A 22,926-nucleotide genomic window follows, 5' to 3' on the forward strand; every position below is an offset into this window, starting at 1 on the left:
TGTGTAATTTAATTATTTTGACTCCCACCATTCTAAATGCAGCATGCATGCCTATAAATATACGATGAGTTTGTCTTGTATGTGCCCATGAGCACATGCTAAGCATTAAAATTTATATAATCGTAGGGATTTGATTGGTGTGGTTAGTTGTAAATGCAAGAGGTCCATCATAATTAAAGAAGCTAAGCCAATAAAAATCATCCAAATTCATCAATTTTGATGCTTCGTTTGTGCCAATGGACGCATCATAGAAAAACCGATATACAATTATGACTTCTTAAAGAAAAAGAAGAAAACCCTATCTTAATTTGGGACGCCACTTGCAAACACAAAAGACCACCCTCCCTGCCTTCCCTTTTTACAACTTACAAGCACATTGATTTGTCAACAAGGTCTCCCAACTCCTAGCTGTATAATTTTAATGTCAACCAAATTCTCCTCCCTTCAAACTTTAATACTCTCCCCATTCAACGTACTACTACTACACTTATTAGACATGCATGCACTCCTATATAAACTCTCCTCTCCCCATCCTCGCTAAACCATGCAATTCAACCCTTCTCTACACTAATCTCACACTATGCCTCCCATTCTCACTAAAACCATGAACTCACTTTTAAGCCATATTCATCTCTTTCAAATCTCCTTTCTGGCTCTTCTGTCCTTCACTATCCTCCTCCACACCACCTTATCTTACACTGCCCTACTCTCAACTCACCTCCATCTCTCATTATCCACCGCTCTCTGCGTGCTCCTCGCGCTCCTCCACCGCCGCCTCAGCCGCCCTTACCCGGTCTTCCTCCTCAACTACTCGTGCTACAAGCCACCATTCCATCACAAAGTTTCCTACGAAATTGCTGAAAATTTCGTACTCAAAAATTCTGCGAATTTCCCGGAAAAATCGATAGACTTCATGCGTAATATTTATCTTAAATCCGGCCTAGGGGACGAGACTTATGCACCGCCGTTCATTTTCGAGGACGACAAAAACCCTACCCTAGAATCCGCGTTCCAAGAATCTCACGACAGCATCTTTACTTCCATAGAGAATCTCTTACCGAAAACCCTAATCGACCCTCTCCGCATCGACGCTTTGATCGTCACGAGCGGGTGCTTCTCCCCTGCTCCGTCACTCACATCTCACATCGTAAAGAAATTTAATCTCAGACACGATATAAAAACGTATAATCTCAGCGGAATGGGGTGTAGCTCGGGAGTCATGAGCATCGATCTAGCTTCGAATATCCTACGTGGCAGTCACAAAATTCAATACGCGCTTGTCGTGATCACGGAGAGTATTACTCTCAACTGGTACTCCGGCGACAGCCGGTCCATGCTGGTGACGAACTGCATTTTCCGGGTCGGTTGCGCCGCCGCGATGATCACGAACGACCCGACTCGCCGCCGTGATGCCAAAATGGAGCTTGTTCACTCACTCAGGACTCATCACGGCGCTGATGACATGGCGTACCGTGCAGCATTTCAAGAAGAAGACGAGAAGGGCATTCCGGGGATTTCACTCACCAAAGACTTGGTGAGAGTAGCGGGAGTGAACTTACGTGAACACATCAAGATCCTCGCTCCGCGAGTCCTCCCGGTGAGCCAGCTGGTGCGGTACGTGGCGGCGGCGGTGGCGGCGAAGATGTCGCGGGGGCAGTCGAAGGCGGCGGTGCCGGACTTCACGACGGCGTTTGAGCACATGTGCATACACACGGGAGGGAAGGCGGTGATTGAGCAGGTGGGGAGGGTTTTGAGGCTGGATGACTCGGTGACCGAGCCGGCTCGGATGAGTCTGCACCGGTTCGGGAACACCTCGAGCAGTTTAGTGTTTTATGAGTTGGCGTATTTTGAAGCGAAGATGAGGGTGAAGAAGAATGATAGAATGTGGATGATTGCGTTCGGGACGGGGTTCAAGGTGGGAAGCTTGGTGTGGAAGTGTCTTGGAGATTCGAAACATGAGATTGATAATCCATGGAATGACTCTATATTCAAGTATCCATTGAAGGTTTAGAAGTTTTTAGCTGATTAATTAAGTTGGGGTTTTAAATTTTAATATGTAATACATTTTCCTCACGATTATAGACAAATGTAATTATGTTTTTACAGTCAGAAATTTGTCCTTGAGTATTATACAAGTAGTTTAGCTCAGCGAAAAACAAAAATCACGGTAATTATATTTTCATGAAAGCAGTACTGAAGAAAGTAGACAATGAAGTGTGCTGACAGTTAATTAATGTAAGGTATGAGGAAGGTTCTGAATGGTTGTTGCTGCTGGGATCTTCACTCCAACAATACTCCCTCCGTCCCCTTTTACATGTCCCTTTTGAAAAAAAAATTTGTCCCAAATTATTTGTCCACTTCTCTTTTCAAAGCAACTTTTTGTATGTTTTTTCAAAATGTAACAACTTCCAATGTTTGACTAGCATATATATATACACAACTCTATCTAATTCATTACATTTATTAAGGATATGTATGAAAACAAGATCTCCACCTAACATTTTCTTAAGATACGTTATTTTTTCAAAAGGGACAAGTAAAAAGGGACGGAGGGAGTAAGAAACAGGTGGAAATTTTGATCTCATTAGTCTTCACCTGTCATGTTTATGAATTTACACAGTTTTTTTTTTCTGCGTAGTACTCCCTCCGTCCCGGTCAATAACATACATTGAAGGACGGGAGCGAGGCACAAATTTTAATATTTTAATATAGTATAATTCTGTAAATTATTTTTAAGATTTTCTTTTTTTATATATAAAAGTATAACATTTATATTTTTATACAAAAAAAAAGAAAATTTTAAAAATAAGTTGTAGAACTATGTTTTATAAGAGGTTTAAAAAACGTGTCGAGCAGTGAAAAAAAAACGTATACAATTGACAGTGGAGTAATATTTTTACAGGAGTGATTCAATTTGCTATACGCATTTTCTAGTGTTACCATCCAATATGAACTGACAATCCATGGAGGCTGCAGGTACAGAGGCAGCATGTCAAGCTTCAGTTTGAGGTGCTGTTGAGATCATCATCAGATTCTAATTTTGTTAATGGTGAGGGAAATGAGAATGACATTGCACGACAAAGAAAACCATTCTTATTTCTATTAACCTCCCGAAACCAATATAAGGTTACATGTGCTATGTTAAATGCATAACTTCACCAAAAGAAAATAGGATGAAAAATATCCTCTAGCACTACATTCAGTTATAGCTATTTTACCAGACCAAACAATACTAAAGCAGGGAAAGGTTCCTTACAAAAAAAAAAAAAAAAAACAGGGAAAGGTTTTTTTTTATGAACGCCTGCAGATTTGGACTCTAAACTGCAGATTAGGTAACAGTGCCTAAACAACCATTTGAAAACCCTAAAAAACAGCGGTTGCAGAACAGGAAGGCAATTCAAGTTAAATGCCACTATTCTCTCTTTTGCCTTGACCCGTGGTGACTATTTCTTATAGTCTAGTATGAGCACATTCAAAATAAGGCATGCCAGTTCCACACCACTATTCTCTATTTAGCAGATGTGCCCTGCAATTTAAGTGGCCATCCTTAAGTTAATCATAACAAGTACCAAATTGACACAATATGGGTTGCAAAGCATCACAACCAAATGCTAGATATCATAAAGGCTTAACGGGAGAAAGGATCGCAATGGAAGCACATTCATATGGAGTACTAACAATGTACTAATATATACAATTATGACACCTTGGGCTTCAAAATTTCAATATAAATGCTAGAACGGCATAGTAAGCAGCAACCATGCCAGAAAACAGCCAACTGCACCCCAAACAATTAGGATACTACAAAAACAAACAGTGTACATACTTTGGTAACATAACCCAGTTCCCAGAGATAAAAAAAATGGAAACTACCACAATGTCATGATGTTGGCACAGAATAGAGCAAGATATCTTCATTTTGGGATAGTTAGAAGTAGCAACCAATACACACATATATACATGAATGAGAAGTCAGGATAAGCTGTAAAAGTAGAAGTTCACAAGACTCGCCAATTTTGACTGTACATTGCATTGCAGAAGCAAATAAGTGATATTTAAGATCTTTATACCAGCAGTAGGATCTGTATCTGTCATTGTCATACATGATGGATATTTTGGAAATCAATACCTATAACAAGATCAGCTACTTCACCTCTATCCTCGGCAAACCTAATCCTTATCTGAAATAAGTTCGTATTGCAGAATTTAATTGTGAAAAAAGATATTTTGGGATATTGATACCAATAACAAGTTCAGCTTTCACCTTTATCATCAATAAACCTCATCCATGATTGATATGCATCTCGTATTGCAAAATTAAATGTAAGAAAATAGATATCAAATGCAAACTCGAATATTACAAAGATACACAGTAATTTTGAGAGGGGGAAAAAGGGTGAGTATAAGATCTTGAATCAAAACTTCACTACTCAAACATCTCTGCCTAGACAAGTTTCAGGTTCAGGACATTCAAAACTTGCAAAAGTAGATCTTAATGTGAATTTAATTTGTCCTAAAGACTTCAACAGGAAGGAATGCCAAAAGGATTTCAGTTGATACACAAAATGAGCAAGTGATATCTTTGATAACTATATAACAAAAAAGCTTTGAAAGCATAGTCTTAAAAAACCTCCCATGTCTCTCCCATCATATAACATGCTACAAAATTATATATGTTCACAATGATACAAGTATCATTAGTATACTAACCCAAAGATATTCTGCATGAAAAGAACAAGGACATGACTATGTATTCAATTTCAAATAAATAACAAACCTGAAGATATACAACTGAGGCGTTATATAGTCAAGCATTACTAGAGTAACAAGCATTGCAGGTTTAAAGATAGTAGAGCGGATTCAGCACCAACCACACATAACATAACAAGACAATTACAGCAGAATTTTTTCTAAAATGTATATACCCTTAGCATAACAGTGTCAGACTGTCAGCAGTCACTGAACAAGTAAGCCATGTAATTTTTAAGAGAGTCATGGCATGAGGGAGTGAGGTTATTTTTATCACCACAGTTTCACTCTTCTAAGAATCTTAAATTAGTGAATTTCAATAGTCTTACACCATAAAACTAGATAGCAACAAGTTGGCCCCTAGTTCCTTACTGACAAGATAAATCCTCTTCGCCGCTAGTCATATACTAAAAGGTAATTATACTATGACACGTGACATATATGAAACGTTCAAATAACTCTATGCTCTCTACTGCTTGAAACCCAAAGCTCAAACATAGTCTCTATAAATTTTAAAACACAAAATACAAAAAGAGTAAACTTACCTCTAGTCCTTTACTAATGTGTACTTAACATTAATTGCTAAGCTTATAACCCTGCCAAAATCGGAAGCACATTTTTAAGTAGCATAACTAAAAGTGTGGAACTATTAACAAAAGTTATTAATGTTTTGAAGATATATCATTTATTCATTTGATTTGCATAGCAAAGAAATGGGATGCCTTACAAAATGTCATAATGAGCCTATAAATGCATCCGCAATCAAATTTAGCCATCTTTAATGAATATTAAGAAACTACAAGCTTACAAGCATAAGGAGCAGCTGCTTCGTCCTCCTCTGCGAAACAAGAATATACACTCCGTATAAACGCACATTCTTTTCCTTATATGGATTAAAGTGTATCTAATTTTGATGAGGCAGTTGTACATTCTCGTCCCAACTTCAAATAAACTAGTAACCGATTTTAATAAGGAAGCGCTGCCAACGAATGTTTACACAACATAGTAGAGCATCAATGCATATTCATATTGCCTAGCATCAAGTCGACAGCACGAAATTCATGCAAAGAATATTGGCATTCTTATAAACAACCATATAGTGAAAGGGCTTCCTCATCTTGTTCATTGTAACTTGGAGACCAGCCTAGTATCTACCACTGCAATGCAAGTAAAATTAATACTATTAAGATACCAGTCTAAAGTAGCAACAACAAAAGATAAAGAAACAGAAGATAATAAAAGGTCAAATATTTGGTAGATAGCAAAACAAACAAACAAACAAAAAAAGATTGCATATTTTGGCTAGGCCAATAAGTAAATGGGTGTTACAGGGTTGACCAACAAATATTAAACTGGAACACTAATAGAAAACCAGGAGCCAAAAACTTTAAAATCAAGATATCTTTGTACCGTTTGCATTTCACAATTTTGGTTTCCTGGCACCAAGGTTGTATAACTTCTCAGGTGAGTCAATAATTCATGCATATTGGTGTTACCAATTATTATTCCCAGGTCTATAATGTGGTCTGTTAAAGGTAGTTTTTCCAATTACAAGGAGCTTGGCGCAACACATTGCTAGCTTGCCTTTCATCTTCTGTGATCAATCCAGATTCTGGATAATCCCAAAAGATTTTGATTATTGATCTTGGGACTGTGTCAACTTTGTACCCAGTTCTGCCCTTGGCTTAGCGGAAAGCCCTTTTGCTAACATCTCCTGATCATACTTTCGAGCCATATCAACCATGCCTTTCTCCAATAAAGCATCAATCAATGCATTATAGGCAAATTCATCAGGACTTAATCCTTGTTCTTCCATTTTTTCCCAGACAACAAAAATTGGTCGAAGAAATCCCCATCTCCCAAATTTCCTCATAAGCAATACATAGGTATCCATTTTTGGAAAAACTCCGCTCTTAAACATCCGATCAAACAGCTCCAAAATCTCTCTAGGCTTTTCAAGACACGTGAAAAGACAATGATAAGTAACCACATCGGGCGGACAACCTAATCCACTCATTTTATGTAGCACTTCATAAGCCTCCTTATACCTTCCATTTTCACACAAAAACTTGACAATTACATTAAAAGACGAAACACTAGCCTCAAGACCACATTCCCTCATCTCACAGTATACCCTCATTGCTGCATCAACACCATCACATTGACCCACAGCTCTAAAAACCGTATTATAAGCCACGACATCCAACCTAATACCTTTCCTCTTCATCTCTTTATACAACATCACAGCCTTCCACGGCTTCCCACTCTTACACTGTATATCCATATAAATCGAATACGAAAACAAATCCTTCTCCACACCTCTCTTATCCATCTCCTCCCAAAACTCCCTACATTTCCGCCACCAACTCAATTTAAAATAACCGCGTAAAATTATATTAAAAATCCTCGTATCCTTTCCATCAAAAAACACCTCCCCTATTCCCTCATCCCTCTTCCCTAAACACAACTCTTCGGCTTCAGTCACATGCTTGTACTCACACAACGCATCAACTAAATTCCTAAACGACGTCTTGTCCTTCAAACCAAACTCATCCAACCTACTATACGTGTTAAACGCCTCCTTAACAAGACGAGCAGAAACATAACGTTTAAACATAACACGAAAAGTAACATGATCAGGCAATGAGTCCACATTATTTGTTTTCGACATTTTATCAATCAACTCCCACGCAATATCAAACTCGAAATATTTGCCTAAAATGTCAATCATTTTATTAAAAGTTTTCGTAGTGTGCTTAAATTTGGAACCTGTTTCGAGCCAATTGAAGAACTCGAGAGCGCGCTTGTAGTCGTTGTTGTAACCAGAGAGTGATTCGAGTACGGAGGATTCATCGAAAATTTCGCTGACTGAGTTGGATGAGTTGGACGAGTGTGTTTGAGGTGTTTGATATTTAGGGTTTTGGTGAGTAGAGGAGTTAGGTTTTGCGGTTTGGGAAGTGTGTGGGGAGGTTTGGAGGTGAGAGCGAGGATATCGATGGTCGCCGGAGACGGCGGAGGAGAGGCGGCGCCACCGCGGAGAGTGGTTTGACAATGAACGGAGTTTCAATTTGTTCATTTTTGGTGTAGTTTAAACACTGGGCAGACCTTTTAGTTGAACGGTTGAACCTACCAAATACTCTCTGGCCGCTCCCAGACCGCGGGCTTTGTGGTCAAAAAGAGTGTTTAGTGACATTTTGGTAGGGCTCGCCCTCGGAGACGATATTTTACGACTTATACTCGAGTCAGAAAATATTACTTCCTCCGAATTTTTTACACGTATTTTAAGGTGTTAAAAAAATCATATCTAAATATAATTAATCTTTATAAAATTTATATCAAATTAAAGTTTGGAATCTAAATTTTTATTTGATATAAGAATTATTTTTTTTATTGAAGATAGATACTATTTTTTTTACACCACGTGTCAAAAAGTCAAACATCAGTTAAAATGGGACGGATGGAGTATAAGTCTTGTTTAGAAAATGACTATGATCTCAAAAAAAAAATTAGGTTTAAATAAAATATGATTCCGGATATGAATTTTTATATACCTGCTTAGATTAGATTTTATATTATTTTTTTATAATATAATTCATGATCAGTGTTATAAAAAGCGCATTAAGCAGCCGATTAAGTGGAATCGGCCCTAAAGCGCTTCGATTTTGTACTGAACGGGAGATTAAGCGTTTTTGAAAATTAAGCGGACAATTAAGCGGATTAAGCGGTCAAAATGATGTTGACGTGCTAATTTTTTTTAAAAAAAAATTAATTTGAAAAATTAATTTTTTGATAATATAACTATAATTATATTATAAAATTAAAAATATATATATATTATCAAAAATATTAAAAATGCAGATTCTTAACAGAACATAATATTATTTTTAAATATATTAATATTATAATTAAATATTGATTATATTTAATTAATCCACTTATTAACCCGCTTAAAATTCCGCTTAACAGCTAGAAGGTGCCCCTACCGCTTAGAACCGATTTGCGCTTTTCCAACACTGTTCATGATTCATATCCGATTCGAACTCATATACAAATATCTTTAACCCGTTACATCTGTAAATAAATAATCATCATTTATAAAATTTAAGATTATATTTAAGTTTAAATTTTTATAAAATGTGATTTACTCACCGTGATAATGCATATCATCTTCATGTATATTTCATAAGTTTCAAATCCGGATCTTTAATACACGAGATCGGTTTATAACTGCTAAAATGATCTCGTAAATATGATCGGTTAAGAATTATAACATTTTTTCTAACATGTACAATGCTTTTTAACAGCTACATGAGACTCGTTCAACGCTTAAAAATTATTATATGTGGTCATTTTCCCCGTACAATAGTAAAAAAACATTATACGTATTAAGAGTATGTTATAACTTATAACCCTGACCAATGCCCTAAGAATCATGTGTTATATAACTCATCCGCAGACCACGACCCGATTTTAATGGATTGTGTGTGATTTTAATTTTGTACGGATTCTTTGATAAAATGTTGTGGAGTTAGATATATTTTTTTCCCGGATTTAAGCACAATGCTTCAAAATCTAAAGGATTTTGGTTGGATTTCAAAAAAGTTAAAATACGTAGAGAGATCCCACAAAAATCTATCATTTTATGAAATCCAAAAAAACCCATCAGCCCGTAAATACAGTTGAATTTTAATGGATTTTAAACAATCCCAGTTGAATACAATCAGATTTTAAAGCACAATTTAAAATTCTGATTGAATATCACCAGATTTTGTAACATAATTTAAAATCTCAACCGGATATCACAAGATTTCAATGGATTTTAAACAACCTCAATCAAATATCCGCAGATTTTATGAATAAAAAAATAATTTAAAATCTCAATCTAATGTTCGTTTTAGAGGGGTGTATTGGATTGAGATTTTAAAGCATTTTTTTGCATTCATGAAATTCGAGGGTATTCGATTTGGATTGTTTGAAATCCATTAAAATCTCGAGATATTCAATTGGGATTTTAAATTATGCTACAAAATCTGGTGGTATTCAATTGGGATTTTAAATTATACTTTAAAATCCGATGGTATTCAATTGAGATTATTTAAAATCCATTAAAATCTGATGGTATTCAAATGCTGATGGATTTTTTTTCATTTCATAAAATGATGGATTTTATGGCATTCTTCATTGTATTTTAAGTTTATTGAAATCCCACCAAAATCAATGGGATTTTGAAGCATTGTACATAAATCCTATCAACTCTGCGATATTTTATCAAGAATACACACAAAATTAAAATCTGATACAATCCATTAAAATCCATAAAACGATCCATTAAAATCCCAATAGAATCGGTTAATTTTATTTTGTGGAATTAGTTAATCGAGTCTTTGACTTGAAGCGGCCTATAATTAGTTTCATCACACTGAGAGCCACTGCAAGCAGACTTCCACAGCCCCCGGAATCTGAAAAAGAGATACCACTTACAATGGGTTGCGGCGGCGCTTTGTTGGCAGACCTTTACAACCCCAATATTATTCACACCCCTTCACAAGCCCTTTTGCCCCCTTGTCTCTTCACTGACAAAAAGCACTCTTTTCTCTCTTCTCAATCTCTCAAGGTAAGTTATTTCACTTTTATTCACAGCCCATTTGTGCATTTTCTCTATTTCATCCTAGAAATGAAACGAATAATGAATTTATGTGTTTTCAACAGTTCCAGAAGCAATCTCATTTTGGTTCAGTTAGAACTTGTGCTGTTCAATTCACTTCTGCTGTCAGGTAATTGTTGACTTCTTGAATTTCTATATTTAGATTTTTATGTCTTCGTTAGGTGATATTGTTATTAAATTATTTCTGGTTGCTGGTTGTGATGGTTGGTTTAACTTAGTTATATAACTGTATGTATGACAGCAATGGTCCATCACCATTAGCTGACATTGACTGGGACAATCTTGGATTTGGCTTTTTGCCTACTGATTATATGTATATGATGAAATGTGCCCAAGGCGAAACATTCACTGATGGTGAATTACAACGGTTTGGGAACATTGAATTGAGCCCGTCTGCTGGAATCCTTAATTACGGACAAGTTAGTTCCTTATCCCCCTTTTATGAAGGATATGTTGTGGAAGTACAGTTTTTTTTTTAATACTGAGTGGGTTAGTCTTGTCATTAGGTATAATATTTTTTTATTCTATTTTCTAATGTATTTGTCGGTTATTAGCAATCTCGTTCAAGTCCTGATTACTATATTTAATGGAATTAGTCTGCATGTTATGTTGTGTTTGGTTGGGGAGTCTGGTGTGACATGAAATGGGGTGTAACGAATAGAACTAGAAGGAAATAATTGGGGTACAAGGGAAGAATTTTTTTTTTTTTTGGGGGTGGGGTTGGGGGGGGGGGGTGAGCGAGTGCAAATTTCTTATGACAGGATTCGGGAAGAATATGGGTATGAATGTATAATGGAGAATGAGCAATTTCTTCTCAAAATGGTGGGTTTGAGCTCTAGAGTAGGTAATTAGAACCGGAATGGTGGAAGGAATGAAAAGTTCAAACTTTACTCATTTTATAGTTCAAATCTCTTTCCATTCTATCTCATTTCCTTCATCCCAACGAAACACAAGATTAGAGTGTAACAAATGGTTTGTTGGCTTGAACTCTTGGTTTTGGGGAGTATATTTTACAGCAAAAAGAATAATAAAAGTTCTTTGAATTAAAATAAAGTTCTTAACACTGTCATATTCTTGTAAAAGTGTTTGTGACAGCATTGCAAATTGGTTTCTGTAGTTTTCAAGAGGCCCTACTATCTCTGGCTTCTCTGCACAGGGTTATAATGAGAATAATTTGAGATCTTTTTGTTTTTGGTTTCATGGATGCTTTTCTAAAGAGTTTACAAGAAAGTGCTTCGATTTTACTTGAATGAATTTATGAAGTTCTAATTTATTAAGACCATTTGTGTGTGTGTGGGTGTGTATGCATTTGGCAGACACATTTTTTTTACACCTAATAAAATCAAATTGACTCTAACATTTTTTGTAATTCTCCTGTTTCTTTCTCAATAAGATCATTGTTTGACTTTCATGTCTAAGCAACAGTAATATAATATGTAGGGATTATTTGAAGGTCTTAAAGCTTATAAGACTGAAGATGGGAATGTTTTACTGTTTCGTCCGGAGGAGAATGGTGAGCGTCTGAGCTTGGGTGCAGAGCGCATGTGCATGCCTTCACCAAGTGTTGAACAATTTGTGAAAGCTGTAAAGGAGACTGTTTTAGCAAATGAAAGATGGGTAATCCAACTCTATCTCTGTGGTCGCCTCATATCTTCTCAAGGAACAATAATTGTTAAATTGTAAATGTTTTGTACCTTATCTCAGATACCTCCTCCTGGTAAAGGTTCATTATATATAAGGCCATTGCTTATGGGGAGTGGTTCTGTTCTTGGTCTTGCACCAGCCCCTGAGTATACCTTTCTGATTTACGTCTCTCCTGTGGGTAACTATTTCAAGGTAAACATTGATATTCAGATGTATTTTACATTTTTTTATGTTGGGTTTAAAGTCTAATTATTAACTTTCATACTTTATTTATATATAAGACTTATTCTGAATGGATATGTCGGTCTAAATTCTTCATTTTTCTACTCTTATCTATCTTTCACATGATGTCAGGAGGGCTTGTCTCCAATTAATTTGATTATTGAAACTGAAATGCATCGAGCAACCCCTGGTGGCACTGGAGGTGTGAAGACAATAGGAAACTATGCTGCAGTAAGCTTTGCTATCTTTTGTTCTTGGTTAATGCATTAGGGTGTACATGTACTGTTGTCTTCTCTTTCCCTTTTTATTTCAGTTTCTTGCTATTATATCCTATAGTTGGTGTTGTGTTAGTTGTGCTCATTTTAATTTATACATGATATTTGATAATTCATATTAGTTTTTTTCTTCTTTCTATAATTTTTTTGTCTTGATTACATTTGTGATCTATATCCTGGAAGTAAAACTTTTTGAGCTTAATAATTCAAAATAGGTTACTAAGCAGATTGTTGTATTTCTACACATCTTCATCTCCATGTTAAAAAAGTTCTTATTGATTCCTTTCCTAATCTGTCATCCTCTTATGCTGGAATTTTGAAAAGAGGTTGTACTTGAGGCATCAACTCTCAAGAGTCAAGTCTTAACACTAATTATCGAGGAACATATCAACACTCATCTCTTTTAACTTCTAGGCAAATTGTAACATTTCTATGAAACTGCTTGTCAAACTTATGGCATACTTTATTGTTTTGTTTTTCTTATCTTCTCTCCATGATTTGTTTATGAAATTTAGGTTTTGAAGGCACAGAGTGCTGCAAAAGCCAAAGGGTATTCTGATGTTCTATACCTGGACAGTATAGAGAAGAAGTATCTAGAAGAGGTTTCGTCTTGCAATGTTTTTGTTGTAAAGGTATTTCCCTAAATTCACAAGACACTGCCTATGTTACCATGACTCGGGTACAAAGTGTCGGACACAACACGTATCCGGGTGTCGGACTCGAAAAATTTAAAAATCTGGGACACGGGGACACTCTCCAATTCTTGGACACGAGTACGGGCACACGACATAATACATTAATAAACAAGCATGGTAGGTAGATACCTAAACAAAAAGTAACAATCAAATTCAGATTTGAAATAATTTTCTATTTTTTTATATATAAATTAGGGATCTTTTCGTTTTTTTTAAAACTTTTGCTTCTTTCTTTTCGCTCATTTTTTTTCGTTTTTATTGTATACACAACTTATACGCTGTCTTGAAGTTGGTCAAAGTGTCCACATTTCAGTCAAAAGGATCGAATCGACACATAATAAGTGTCATGTCCGAGTGTTCAAGTGTCAGATACGGGTACAGCGGGTACAGGTACAGATACCTAAAGCAAAGAGTAGGAGTAACATAGGACACTGCCATATACTCCTTCCGTCCCACTCATTTCTTTACATTTTTCCCACTACTTGACACATTTTAAGGTGTATATAAATTATTGTTTTATAACTTCTTATAAAATTTTCTTTTTTTCATAAAATATAAACATTTAAATTTTTATTTAGAAGGAAAATAATTAAAATAATTTATGAAACTATACTTCATAGGAGCTTTAAAATGCATGTAAAGCATTCTGTCCCAAATGTAAAGAACGAAGGGGGGACAAAAGGAGTATAAGATAGCGATCACTTTAACAATGGAACTATAAAGTGTTTTTTTGGGAGAAAGCAATTGGTTATATCACATTAGTACATTATATTACTGAGATTTATATCTGTTATATTCTTGTCCATATATTGCTCTCAAGTTTTTATAGAAATTAGCTTGTTTCTTACAGTTTTTTTCTAATAAATCTCCATTCCTTGTAAATGAATCTTTTTCTAGCCTTTCGTGCTTGCAATTTACTGATTACGTTTTAGGTTTTATGCACCAAAAAATACTCCTCATATAAAAGTCTCTTAACTTATAAAGCAAAGATACGTGTGCAGAGCAGAGTGCTGGGATATGCAGAATCAACAAAATTAAAAATTATGAGGATTTGTGTGCAGAGGGATACAACATATACGAAAATATATTTACTGATCCCTGAACCACGCTTTGGGGGACACATAGACTCTCTCCTATATTTAATATAATATATTAAAATATATAAGTAATAATTTAATGAGATTATAAGTGGATAAATTTGTTTAAATAATATATAAATATATGAAAAATGTATGTAATTGTGTAATGTAAATTTATATATTATATATAAAATATTTCGGGTTGGGTTCGGATCCGGGTTAACCCGAACTAGACTCGAGTTTTTCGGGTAAAAAATTACCCAACCCAAACCCGGCCCCAATTCGTACCTTTTCGAGTTTGGTTTGTGTTAGTTCCATCTCAGGTAATGCCAGATTTCACCCCTAAGAGCATCTCCAAGGGTATAAACCTGTTAGCTATATCATCCATTTGGCATTTATGTGTCATCTAGTTGGCATGTTTAGAGGATATGTAAAATATGAAACACTCCAACCATTCACCCATTAGCAAAAAAATATAGAAAATCATATTTGATGAGCTATATTTGTTGAATCAATGTACTTTTTATGTATAATTTTACATAATCACAATTATACATAACCCCCTTGGAGCACATGTCTTCCCTCTTAGCAAAAATTTTACATTATGAGTATAGCTAATGATTATAGCTAACCATTTTACAAATCTCCCTTGGAGATGCTCACCAAGTAATAGGTCTATGAGGCTAGGATTCAAATTGTTGGTTTTGTGGTTGACTGGTAGGGGAAGTTTCTTGATTCACTAATCGATTAGCATTATTTATCAAGATCACACCTCCTACTTAACTTTTCAAAGTCCTTTCTAGTTCCCGCCATTGTGGTCTGAGAAGCAGTTTATGGCAACATTAGGTTAAGCTTTCGCGTTATAGTAAAATGCTTATCAAAAATCGAAAATTTAAGGCCTTTGTTATCATCACAGTGACTGCTAAAGTCATTGATCACCTACTACATGATTATTTTAACTCAACTCTTATTTAACCAAATGTATTCAGATTGCTTAATATAAGATTTATATCATCATATAATGATATAAAAGTTCATTTCGCTGTTCATGTTTCCCTAGGATTTGTCAAGTCACTAATGTACATATAAATAGAAATTCTTCCGTATTAGGCTTCTTGCCAACATGAGAGAGAATTTTCTGTACGTCTCCTTGGACATCATTTTTTCAGAATTAAAAGCCATATGTGTCATGAATGATGGCATTGATATTTGCGTGTTCTTAATTACACTCCTGTTGCAGGGTAATGTCATATCAACACCTGCAATCAAAGGGACTATTCTTCCGGGAATCACTCGAAAGAGTATTATCGATGTCGCTCGTAGCCTAGGATTTCAGGTATCTTCTCTCCTTTTAACTTTTGTTCTATAATGACGAAACTTATTTGTCGACTGATATTGTGACAGATGGGAAAGGAGGAAAAAAAATAAGAAACGAAGAAGAATTGTGAATTGTAGTGTGCTTGGATTTCCTTTCAAATGCGAAATTAAGCATCTCTTTGTCATGACTATGACCTATTGCATTTATAAAATTCTAAACATATTTTACTGCTAAAAGGCGTGTCTAGTGTCAATAGTATTATAATATAAATACAATAGATTTCTCTTGGATAAGCACCAGAATGTGCCCCAAAGTTTTACAAGTACTCAAGTGTACGAATTTAAATCAGTCCAATGACACGGAGCATATGTATATATCTTTCAATAAGGAGGAGAAGTATGCACCTCATCCATCTCTTGTTGTTAATTTGATACTTTTGTACATACTTAAAGTTGTATTAAAAATCGACAATTCCCTGGGAGCTGGGAGGTGGGGGAGGCAGGAGATACTGCGAGGTTAGTAGTTTATCTGGGGTTGATGCCTCTTAAGGCTAACGAAGGCGTGCGACTAGTTGTAGGGACATGACTGATTCCTTAAGAGAGGTATTTCTCACTGGTTATATTTTTTTAATCAATATTATTGTAAGTTGAATTTTTTATTTCGAAAATCACCTCAAAAAGTGTTAAATGTTAACATATTCTATATACTTCAAAATACATTGAAAAAGAGGACAAGGCATTAATGTCCTTTTTTGTCAGTTCATAATTATCTGGTAAGGGTGTGTAAAGTGTTCAATCTATGAATTTACAATTCACATGTTTGATGAGTGATATTTTCTGCAGTGAGTAGTGTAAAGCTGTTCGAGTACCTCTTTCAGCTGTAACTATCAGCACTATCAGCTTCTTTTTATAATAAAGTCACACATGTGTCCCTTTTAGTTTGTTCATCTATTCTTCCTTGTCCTATGATGATTATATTGGTTACTTGTATCTACTATTTACTAACCATCATGCATATCAGAGTTTTCGTATGTTGATATATTGATATATTATTATGCAGGCCGAGGAGCGAAGGGTAACTGTAGATGAGTTGCTTGATGCTGATGAAGTTTTTGTTACTGGAACAGCTGTTGTTGTATCACCAGTGGGTAGCATAACTTACTTTGGTAAAAGGTAAAACTCTGTAATATGCTATTTCAGTTGATAAGTTGATTTGTTCCGTGAAGTTGATCTTTTAGCAATTGCTGGGACCTAATTGCTGTATGTATCTAATTTAGTGCTCTTGTGCTAATAATAACAAACTTTATGTGAGGCACTATAGTTTAGGTGAACACGAAAGATTCTGGCCTAAATGGTTAAATAAGTAGTATAAGGCGGTTTTAAATATATATCAGAAAATCTTACTAATTAAGGTGTGAGCATAAAAGTGAATGAACTGCGAATTTTGTGAATCCTTCTTGTACATATAAGCTGAAGAAAGTATACAGGATAATCTGTAACAAATTTTTAGATGGTAAGATTTAACAAAAGACACAAACAAACCCACCATCCCTTTACGTCAATAGTCAACTTTTATCTTTTAACATTAACTTTTTAATTAGAAACTTAAAACAAGTGATAGTTTTTGTCGAAACAGTTCCACTTATCTTTGCTTTTTAGTACCCTAGTTAGCAGACTCCAGTATAATGGTTATTTTAAGAAGATTTAGATAATGGTTAATTCATTATGGATAAAGGTAAGAAGATTCATAACTTGTAACTGTACAAGTCAAGACCACCATTAAAATCATGAAACCGCAAAAGTTTAGGATACCAGCAAGGCATAGCCAATTAGGTACCTCTCTCCTTTTGGTAATTAGAGGTCAAGAGCTTCAACCTCTGTGTAGTAATGTGTGCGCAGGTATTCAAATATATGTAATTGACCTTTACTTAAAAAACATGGAAAGCATTGGACATACAAAGCCTTCTTTCCCTTCCTTTTCTTTTCTTTTAAATAGCTAGGTACAAAGCTTTCTGCTAAAAGCACTTTTGCTATCTAATATGCAACTGAGGTTATATCCATAGGAATATGAGTGAAACAGAATACTTATTAACTAATCATCCGTCTTTCACTCTGTAGGATATCTTACGGAAGCTCCGGGGTGGGTGTGGTGACCCAACAACTATATTCTGCTCTCACAAGGCTACAAATGGGTCTTGAAGAGGACAACATGAATTGGATTGTCAAGCTGAAGTAGGTTTCCTCTAAATTTGAATCATGTAGTCAATTATCCTTCAGCTTAGATATTGCACGGAGTCGATGAAGGTTCTGTCTAGTATGACAGTTACCACTAAGTTGTTTCATTATATAGCAGTGTTATAAAGGCTGAAAATTTGGTTTCCATTTTTACTGGAATGAATAAATTAGAATTCTTCTAGTCACTCAGTTATTTTCAGGGATAGATAATAAAAGATGGGACAATGAGCGACAGGGACAGGGGTACACGTATACTCTAAGCTAAGTTTTGTAATAACGATGAAGGAGACATATACGGATCATGTTTCTTCACAAAACTAATCCAATAATTTATGCAAGAGCAGTTCAAGGGTAACTTGTTAAAAAACATTATCATATTTTAACAAGAAAAACAAAGCAGTTAAGAAGACTTGTATAGAATGAAGTACAGCACACGCCAATACTGTACAATGATATGTATAAATGGATAGGGAAATGTAATGAGAAATACACTCCAAATAAATTTGGAATCTAAACTTCTAATGTAAAGAAAATAGTGAAAAATATGAATGAAAAATCTGTTTCAAAACATGAGGATTCAGATTTAAAGTAATTTGAAATGTAAAAATGAAAGATGTATTAAATATTATAAATCCTCTCATTAACATCCTTGAAAATAAGTTAGCAAAAAAAAAAAACATCCTTGAAAATAAAATTTGTTCATTTCATTGTATGATTGGGATTTTCAATCATGTAAAATTCTTAGCTAAAAATAATTAATACATGAAATAAATAGAAATTACTCATATAGAGATTATGTAAATAAAAAATCGATTTTTAGTAAGACATTCTTGCCATTCACAACTTCTTGCCAATGTATTGATGTTGGCTTTGATTAACCTCTATAAACTTGTAAGAGCATCTTCAATCATGACAAACCCTTAGGTAAAAGTGTGATTTGCTTATCAAAAAATTTTTTGAAACAAAAGTGTTAATCTAATAATAGAAAGCCATACGGCATCTACACCAATGATCGAGTCGAACAAACTGGAAATTACAATCGCCTGTTCTCATGAAGAGACAGTTAAACGATATTTTGAAGATAAAGTATATACAAATACAAATACCCGCTTCATGCATCCTCGTTGAATCACTGGTACCCTCTTCATCATGCCCTAACAGAGCTATCGTTTGAGTTATCGACCATAACTGTGATTCCATGCAAACTTTCATCATCAAATCAAGACACCCGCTTCCAATGAAGAAGCGAAAACAAAACTCTCATGTGGGAGAGAAAACAACCATAGATCTGGAGCGGAACCACAAAAACAAGAGAAATCAGACTGAAAATCCACCCGATTGAAACAGAGAGGAAAGACAACAAAATCTCCGATGGTTTTAGATCTAAGAATATTCCCGAGAATAGATCTAGAACAGGACCACAAAAACAAGAGGAATCAGACTAAAAACCCACCCACTTGGAAGGGTAACAGCGAAATCTCCGATGGTTTTCGATCTAAGTTTTCAGAGAAGAAGTATTATTGGAAAACTATAAAGAAAACAAAGTAATTAACTGATTTGGGGCTTTCCACCGGTGAAAACCGATGGAAGCCCCAGGCGGCTACGACAAGAGAGAGGCTAGACTCTACAGAGAATTAGGATTCACAAAGAGTTGCATTTGCTTACCAAAATTAAAAATTATAGTCAATGTCCACAAAAAAGAGCACTCCAACTATAGGAAACTTTGTCTATAATTATAGTCATCCTCCTATGGGTGACTATATTTGTCGAACTACTACATATCTGTAGTGAATTCCACGTCATCTCCCGTAATTTATTTTTCTCTTTCCCGCTGATTACAAATCATTTATTACCATATTAAATTGATATATTCTATTTATAACAATATAAATATTAATAACATACTATTTTTAAATTATAGCCAACCAATATAGCCAATACCATTGAAGCACAATGTCTTACAGGTCCGGCAAATTTTACACAATGTCTTACAGGTCCAATATAACCAATAATCTAACACCATTGGAGTTGCTCTAATAGGATTTCAATCATCTGTATCATATTAATATAATATGTACTATTTATAATAACTTAATAAACTAATATACAATTTTAAAATATAGCCATCAATATAATTATTACTATTGGAGCAAAAGATTTTAAACATTTAACAAATTTTATGTCACGATTTACCGATCTAATTTATAGCATCTTCAACGAAATTGATTAAAATAAGTTGGACCTGTAGGACATTATGAACATTTGTTGACCCTTCAAATACATCCCAGCCATGTAGATAGTTTAACTAAAAATCATTAATATATACTATAAAATAAAAAATATAGAAATTATGTAAAAAAAAAAAGAAACTCAACTTCAATGATACATTCGTCTTGTCTACAAATATAGCCAACATCAAGTTATGAAACCTGTACATATTTGTAAAAAAATTGTAAAGTATATTCCGTGTCATTTATATATTGAAGTGATATATTCGATTTAAAATAATTTAAATATAATAAAATATTATTTTTAAAATATAATTAATATCCTCGAAACACAATGTCTTATGGCTAAGTTTGAACAAATTTTACACAATGTTCAGTTAGGTCCAATTTAGCTAGCTCAGTTGAGACTATCTAAGAAATTGTGCTTCGATATTATTGACTATATCAATTAGTTATTAATATATTAATTTATTATAAATAAAACATATCACTTTATTATAATACATGATATATAATTTACTCACGAGTTTCTTATAAACTCCGTGATAAACAATCTGGGATAGAGTACTGTGTTTAAGATTTGCAGGTTAAGTGAGCTTTTCACAAAAGTAAAAACAAAAAAACTTGATTGATTCGTTACCATTTAATAACACTCGACATCAATCATTAGACAACAAAAGCTTTAACAAAAAACACCGAAATCATTGCCATTCATCATTCGTAGAAAACAATTTTCTGCGGAATCAAATAAAAATAGCGCAACAAACTTATTGGATACACGCGTCAATCTAAGAGGAATGAAAGCATTAAATAAATAAAAAAAACAAGTTATGATTCTCAACAAGACAGGCGTAGACTTGCTTCTCTTTTTCTTTTATTTTTATGCCTGTGCACATGGCAAGAACAGAAACGTACACGTTATTATCGGTTTCTATTATTTTTTCAAGGAAATTGCTTTTGGGAATTTTTTTCAAACTAATTTTATATATTCATTCTTGTACATGATCATGTGATTGATATAATTTCCTAGACGAGTGTGAGGTCATTCTAAAACAAACTAGTCCTCAAATAGTCTTTGCAAAGAAGAAGAGTATACAATCTTCATAACAGACAGGTTTGTGTACAAGGACACCGGATTGTCAAAAATAAATTAAATTAATATGAATATATTAGGGATCATTTGGTTCGTGGAGTAGAATGAAATTGAAATGAGAAATTGGTTCTGACAAAAAAAAAAGAGGAAATGAGAAATCGGATTATGATGACAGGATTTACAATATCATAAATTACTTAAATGGAGACAAAAAATTAAAATTAAAATTAATTTACATACCTCCTTTTCATACCCATCTCCCTCCTTGCGTATCAAAATGTTTAAAATTTTATTTTTCCTGACAGAAATCACATATGAATTTGAAATATTTGTTTTTCAGTTCTCGACGAACCAAATAATCCCTACAAAATAGGATTGTTGTTAACACTCTAGGATGAAATAATCGCAAGATCTCATAGTCGTGAAAATTAAATAAATTAGAATATGTTAACATTAAGTCTCTTAAATATAAAAGCGAATTAGTTAAATATCCGGTCCAACCGAATTCTTATGGTCCAATTAAATTCTAAGAGCACTTATATTTTAAAAATAAAAAATATAAAATTAGATTAAAAAAATACAATAAAAAATTTTCATTATCTATAATTTTAGCCACCTCATGTCGACTATAATTATTGGATCTTTAAAGATATATAATGTGATTACACATCATTTGTTAGCATATTCAGATAATAAAATTATTTTATTTATAAGAATCTTAAATGATAATAAAAAACTATTTTTTAAAAGTAATAATTAAATATAATTATTACCATTGAAGCTCATCATTGTTTAACCAGATTTGCATACTATATATTTTTCAATCATCTCAACTAATCCGCTGGAGATGGTGTAAAATTTCTAATTTTTTACGGACGAGAATAAACAATGCTAAGAATTGACGCCCGTATTCACCAAATGTATGTCCATATAACAAAATCTTTTACAAACACCTAACTCAAATATTGTATTGTTATATATAAACGATGATAGCACACTATGATCCGTTTGAAATTTCAGATTCATTCACTACTTCCAGCTTCCTAGATATGGTCGCCACAAAAACGCAAAAAACGATTATAGTAAAAGTAATTACTACTGAATTCGTCGTAACAATTTAGGTTATGTTAGTTACAAGATGCGTAAAAGTTGGGCAAAGTTTGGGGATAATGCATAAATGAAGCATGGAGGCGTTGCTTGTGTATAGCTAATTAAGGACTCTTTTATTCGCTGCTAAATTACACCAAACAAACTGTTAAATGGGTTGTTTTCTTTTCTACTTTTAAGTATTTTTAAACTAACTCGTGAGCACTACAGATAACTCGTGTGGAATGCTGTTGTCTGTTATCGCTATAATATTGGTGGTTTTGAAAAGTAGATGTTATTTAAGTGACTTTTTAATAATTTCAAGTGCTTTTTCTTTTTCTTGAATTGATAGTGCATTGATTAAAGAATATTTTATTATCAAACAAACATAAATTTGCACATATAAGTTTAAATGCCACGCATAAATAGAGTCAGTATACCCCTGTAAAGTTTCTATAGAAAAATAAATAACATGCATAAGAAGATTTGCACTGTATTTTTTAAATTTTTGCGAGTATTGGTTGCGAATAATTGGTTCTGGTTGCGTAATTTTATATTAGTAAAATTTCCTTTCACAAATAATAAAAAATATTTGCTTTAGTTTATATTTATTTTAGATGTAATGAGAACCGGTGGAG

General features: G+C 34.0%; 3 protein-coding genes across 5 annotated transcripts; 2 read left to right on the forward strand and 1 right to left on the reverse strand.

Annotated features, from left to right (window-relative positions):
* Positions 1-410: 410 nt before the first annotated feature.
* LOC108216735 (3-ketoacyl-CoA synthase 17) lies at positions 411-2,113 on the forward strand. The gene has a single exon (XM_017389570.2). It carries the CDS (start codon positions 581-583, stop codon positions 2,009-2,011), a length of 1,431 nt encoding a protein of 476 aa, XP_017245059.1. The 5' UTR covers positions 411-580; the 3' UTR covers positions 2,012-2,113.
* A 1,117-nt stretch (positions 2,114-3,230) lies between these two features.
* LOC108218838 (pentatricopeptide repeat-containing protein At1g80550, mitochondrial) lies at positions 3,231-7,965 on the reverse strand. Of its 3 annotated transcripts, XM_017391962.2 has the most exons (3): positions 6,160-7,965; positions 5,558-5,906; positions 3,231-3,526 (listed from the first exon to the last, which is right to left on the reverse strand). In XM_017391962.2, the coding sequence occupies exon 1, from the start codon at positions 7,823-7,825 to the stop codon at positions 6,386-6,388; it is 1,440 nt and encodes a 479-aa protein (XP_017247451.1). In that variant the 5' UTR covers positions 7,826-7,965; the 3' UTR covers positions 3,231-3,526; positions 5,558-5,906; positions 6,160-6,385. The 3 variants fall into 3 exon arrangements, with proteins under 3 accessions (XP_017247451.1, XP_063947403.1, XP_017247450.1); XM_064091333.1 differs by lacking the exon at positions 5,558-5,906; XM_017391961.2 differs by lacking the exon at positions 3,231-3,526 and having other exon boundaries at positions 5,434-5,906.
* Positions 7,966-10,116: 2,151 nt separating this feature from the next.
* LOC108218840 (branched-chain amino acid aminotransferase 2, chloroplastic) lies at positions 10,117-18,066 on the forward strand. The gene is made up of 10 exons (XM_017391963.2): positions 10,117-10,363; positions 10,459-10,523; positions 10,656-10,833; positions 11,855-12,031; positions 12,119-12,250; positions 12,413-12,511; positions 13,071-13,187; positions 15,570-15,665; positions 16,707-16,819; positions 17,765-18,066. The coding sequence occupies exons 1-10, from the start codon at positions 10,232-10,234 to the stop codon at positions 17,880-17,882; spliced, it is 1,227 nt and encodes a 408-aa protein (XP_017247452.1). The 5' UTR covers positions 10,117-10,231; the 3' UTR covers positions 17,883-18,066.
* The last annotated feature ends 4,860 nt before the right edge of the window (positions 18,067-22,926 follow it).

Source organism: Daucus carota, chromosome 4 (assembly GCF_001625215.2).
Source record: "Daucus carota subsp. sativus chromosome 4, DH1 v3.0, whole genome shotgun sequence".
In the NCBI taxonomy this organism is placed as follows: Eukaryota; Viridiplantae; Streptophyta; class Magnoliopsida; order Apiales; family Apiaceae; genus Daucus; species Daucus carota.